Source organism: Camelina sativa, chromosome 14 (genome assembly GCF_000633955.1).
Source record: "Camelina sativa cultivar DH55 chromosome 14, Cs, whole genome shotgun sequence".
Taxonomy (NCBI): Eukaryota; Viridiplantae; Streptophyta; class Magnoliopsida; order Brassicales; family Brassicaceae; genus Camelina; species Camelina sativa.
The window spans coordinates 1,410,556-1,415,280 of NC_025698.1; the positions used below are offsets into that span (position 1 = coordinate 1,410,556).

At 38.5% G+C, this 4,725-nt stretch overlaps 3 protein-coding genes across 3 annotated transcripts in view; 2 read left to right on the forward strand and 1 right to left on the reverse strand.

Moving 5' to 3' along the window:
- The window catches only part of LOC104743138 (probable serine/threonine protein phosphatase 2A regulatory subunit B''epsilon), a 5,577-nt gene extending 5,185 nt beyond the window's left edge, over positions 1–392 (forward strand). The window contains exons 13-14 of the mRNA XM_010464251.1: positions 14–139; positions 252–392. Of these exons, the coding sequence (XP_010462553.1) occupies positions 14–139; positions 252–392 (267 nt within the window). The remainder of the gene's footprint in view (positions 1–13; positions 140–251) is intronic.
- LOC104738907 (G-box-binding factor 4-like) lies at positions 9–2,065 on the forward strand. The gene is made up of 3 exons (XM_010459118.2): positions 9–139; positions 252–561; positions 809–2,065. The coding sequence occupies exon 3, from the start codon at positions 1,010–1,012 to the stop codon at positions 1,868–1,870; it is 861 nt and encodes a 286-aa protein (XP_010457420.1). The 5' UTR covers positions 9–139; positions 252–561; positions 809–1,009; the 3' UTR covers positions 1,871–2,065.
- The window catches only part of LOC104738906 (glutathione gamma-glutamylcysteinyltransferase 2), a 3,799-nt gene continuing 1,006 nt past the window's right edge, over positions 1,933–4,725 (reverse strand). Inside the window, exons 2-9 of the mRNA XM_010459117.2 lie at positions 4,451–4,607; positions 4,106–4,344; positions 3,757–3,920; positions 3,607–3,658; positions 3,275–3,502; positions 2,991–3,180; positions 2,437–2,612; positions 1,933–2,250 (exon numbers count right to left, since the gene is read on the reverse strand). Of these exons, the coding sequence (XP_010457419.1) occupies positions 2,167–2,250; positions 2,437–2,612; positions 2,991–3,180; positions 3,275–3,502; positions 3,607–3,658; positions 3,757–3,920; positions 4,106–4,344; positions 4,451–4,607 (1,290 nt within the window). The 3' untranslated portion in view covers positions 1,933–2,166. The remainder of the gene's footprint in view (positions 2,251–2,436; positions 2,613–2,990; positions 3,181–3,274; positions 3,503–3,606; positions 3,659–3,756; positions 3,921–4,105; positions 4,345–4,450; positions 4,608–4,725) is intronic.

The following is a 4,725-nucleotide window of genomic DNA, read 5'->3' on the forward strand; positions in this document are numbered from 1 at the left end:
ATTGACTTTACAGAAGGAGAACTGCATCACCCTCAAGGATCTGAAAGGATCCAAACTTTCAGGAAACGTATTCAATATACTATTCAACCTCAATAAATTCATGGCATTTGAGACACGTGACCCCTTTCTGATTCGCCAGGTATATGTGGCTTTCCGGTGGAGTTTCTGTTATGAGTGCTTAAATTGCTAACAGTAGTCGGTAGTAGTTAAGATTGATGAAATTAAAACATGTATCTCTTTCGTGGCCGTAGGAACGGGAGGAACCAAATTTGACAGAATGGGATCGATTTGCTCAGAGAGAGTATTTGAGGTTGTCAATGGAGGAAGATGTAGAGGAAGTCTCAAACGAAAGTGCAGATGTATGGGATGAACCACTTGAACCTCAATGTTAGTTCACACTGCGTCTGAGCTCCTACCCACAAACGTATATCCATGATCAGAGATTTGTTGGTTACTGTTGTTTCTAGACGCTCATGGCAGTAGAGATTCATCACCAATTATTCCCAAGGAGTCTGTCAATTTCATGAAATTTTGGCATTTTTTGTTTCGGTTTCATATCAGGTTGGGCCTCTCTCCCTCTTTTACATCAGCATGTGCCCCATATACAGTATATTATGATGGTCTTAAAATGAGAAAATCAAAAGAAAATGTACAAAGTATTGTGGACTCTTTTTATTTTTCTCAAGTTGGGTTGGACTTTGGAGTTTTGAATAGCAGATTCGTTTGATTAGATTTTTATGCTCTTCTATATGATGATGAGTAATCATGAGTGATGACACTGACCAATATGATTATAAAATTTCTTTAGGTGTCGTAACACGTTGCTGCCATTGTTATAAATAGAAGAAGGTGCGAGTCACGCGTTTTATATGCGCGTGTTTTGTTTGTATATACAATTACAGACATAACACGAGATAACCCTAGAAATATCTCTTCATCTCTCTCTTTCCGACAACAAAAGTCAATCTCGATAATTTCAATTCCAATTACATACAAAGTGAAAAAAAAAATGGCGTCCTTTAAGATGATGTCTTCTTCCAATTCCGATCTGTCTCGTCGTAATTCTTCTTCTGCTTCATCTTCCCCTTCTATTAGATCATCGCACCATCTCCGACCAAATCTTCACACCGATCACTCCAGAATCAGTTTCGCTTACGGCGGTGGCAACGATTACACTTTCCCCTCTGATTCGAAGCCGTTAGATATGGCGGTTGATGTTGAGCGGAGTATCGGAGATCGGAACAGCGTTAACAACGGTAAGAGTGTGGACGACGTTTGGAAAGAGATCGTATCTGGAGAGCAAAAGACGATCATGATGAAAGAGGAAACACAGGATGATGTGATAATGACGCTTGAGGATTTTTTAGCGAAAGCAGCAATGGATGATGATGGTGCTGCAGCAAACATGGATTCAGATGAAATTGATGTGAAGATCCCTCCTGAGAGACTAAACAACGACGGTAGCTATACATTCGATTTTCCGATGATGCCGCAGACGCAGCCGCAGCGACACAGTTCGTTTCAGATGATTGAAGGATCATTGGGTGGAGGAGGAGGAGGAGGAATGAGGGGAGGAAAAAGAGGGAGAGTGATGATGGAGGCCATGGATAAAGCTGCAGCTCAGAGACAGAAGAGGATGATCAAGAACCGCGAATCTGCAGCTAGGTCTAGAGAGAGGAAGCAGGCTTATCAAGTTGAGTTAGAGACTTTGGCTGCGAAATTAGAGCAAGAGAATGAGCAGCTTTTGAAGGAGATTGAAGAGAGCACTAAAGAGAGATACAAGAAGCTTATGGAGGTTTTGATTCCGGTCGATGAGAAACCAAGGCCTTCCTCACGGTCTTTAAGCAGGAGCCATTCTTTGGAATGGTGAAGAGAGGTGTAAGTTGCAGATTCTAGTGGTAAGAAAGATGTATGTATACTTTTGTATGTGAATAAAATAAAACCTATGGGCTTGATTTACTATATTGTAATCTATATAGTAAAATGATGGTGATATGGTTAGCACTTAATTTACCTTTGAATGTCTCTCAGGGATGTAATGTAGAGAATACATAGTTTTTGCTGATTTATGGACCAGACAAGACCAGAGGGATAAATTCCTTTTCCTAATTGTTTCCTAGTATTTTTGTTGGTTCTTGAGATATTAGAGTTGTTGTTGTGTTTAATTTAGGCAGGAGCACAGAGTTCTTCTTCTTCTTTATTCTCCTGGCATCGTTTAAGTAGCTCAAGTTGGCGTCGTAAATGCAAAACCTATACCAACCAATGGAAAACAAAATTAACTGATTACACTTCATGTTGTGGATAGTCCTCATTCATGAAATAAATTTCATACTCTTAACTCAGTTTCATTTATGTTTCTTGTTCTATATCTTAAAGCCTTATCTCCATAAAACACACAAAATCTAAGTGGATTATTATTAAGTTTTAGTTATTTACCTCTTGCTGAAGCAAAGTCGGGAGGTTAACCATGGAAATGAGCTGTTTCATTTCTTGCAAAAGTGACTGGTCCTTGATACCTGACCAAGTCTGTGAAGGTAAAGCCAATAGAAGAGCAGTGAACACATCGTTCCCAGATGGCCAAGCTTTCACTGTCATTTTCTCCTCACCAAGACCTTCATGTGTACAAGAAGACAAAAAACAAAAAACAGTGATATCTTGGTAAGAGCTTTGCACATTGCTAACTTCAAACGAAGTTTCCTGAATGCTTACTGAAAAAGTTAAGTACCATTTGGGTTTATAAGTCACAAGCTAGCCTAATAAGTTATTATTAAGAACGTTCAGCTTATAATCTTGTTGATTAGTGATGAAAAATTCTCATCAGTAGACTGGCTTGTTGCTGGCTCATTGGAATATTAACTTCAAAACTTAGAAAGATTTCAAAAAATGCCCGAAGTCTATTTAAGGAGACATTATCAGTCAGTATCCTAAGCACTTCGTTGTACCAATCAATTACAATCAGTATCATGACCGGAATGCAAGAACAAACATACCTTTGATGCACTTCACACAAGTTTCCTCGCAACAGGTCTCATCTGATTCATTTCCCGATAAGATTTCTCCTCCTTGGGAATAAACCTTGACAGAAACATATGGCAGATTGTCTTCGTAATTCACAGAGGATAGAAACTTATCCACATGCTTGAACAGTTTAGTTTCTTGCACTTGTTTCAGTAACTCTTGCTACAGCAAAACGAAACATAGAACATAGATGAATGCACTGACGGAATATTTACACGGAAAACTAAAATTCAGAAGCGAATCAACAAGATGATACCTTCAAGTCGAGCCTTGATTTCTCCTCTGAGCTGAGATTTTGATTAAAATCCTCTATTCTTCGAACCTCAACCATCCATCTGATAAATTGGCTGAAATCTGCCGGAAGTGACTTGAATACAACATATAAGATTCTTTCAATAGTATCAACATGTTGTGAGCTTACAAGACGAGGAACATCTTCCTTCAAATACTTTGCAATGCTGATCCAGCTCTCATCCTTACAACTCTGAAATTGATAAACAAGAAATTATCACTAGTCGAATTTGAAAGAAAAGTTATTATAATAGCAGCAGCAACTACAAATAGATACATGACTTTGGTTAGACTTACTAGAGTATAGAGCAATCCTGGTTCTCTGTGGGGTCTTGATATAAGCATGAACCTGAAAGCAGAAAAATAACAGAAAAAGGAATTTGGTAAGATGGAAACGATGACATTCTTTAATCATACATGATAAGCCTAAGAGAAAATATAAGGTACCCTCTACGTCTCCCAGTTGACTGATCAATACTGTCCATGGCATCCCAAAGAAGTTTAAGAGGAACCCAATGAGGAGGATACTTGAAACGAGCGACATCAAGAATCAAAGCCATATCTCTCTCAGCATTATAACCACCAATGGGTGAAAAATGGCCTGTTCCAGTCTGCAATAAGATGCATTAGAATCCTTCATAGCAGGACACTACAGAGTTTCAGCAAATCTCAAACTTTGTAATTACATTCAGATAGATACACAGGACCACCGTAAGATGATTAAGGGTAATGAAATTCACTTAACTGCCATATTACTGTTAACAATACTGAAGAGTTTAGGCCAAAGAAACGATACCTGCTTGAGTAGTTCTCTGTGATATGTTGAGATCATATGACAATTATCAGAAGTGGAACATTTGACAACTAACTTGCGGAAATCATCAATGGTGCTCTGATTAGTGCGGAAAGCTTCAACTTTAGCTCCAGAAGAATGAGCCAAGCAAACAACTTTGCCAAATGAAATGCCTTTATCCTTGACTATTTCCAGGGGCTCGCAACATTCCAGCATAGATTCATCAAACCACCGCCAAGGCCCTATTGGGAAAAACGAAGATATTCAAAAAATCACCACCAAAATGTGATGTTCTTCTAGACCATATAGTAGTCCCAAAAAAAACGGAGTTGATAAAGGTGTATGTACCTTTCCATTTTCTGCCTGGATCAATGGAGAGAGCATTCAAAACCATAGAGAGACTAGCTAAGCCACAAAAGGCAGGCTCAGACTGAGTCTGAAAATAAGAAATGAGCCTAAAAAATCCTTCCATAGTGCCTTTCTGAAGCGCTTCATTGAAGATTTGCTGCAAAACACACAAAATTAGCAAAACACTTGTGGATGATTCCTAATTTGAGAAGTAACATATATATTAGCAAGCAAGCATTCTCAGATCTCAACCAAAAAAAAAAAAAAAAAAAAAA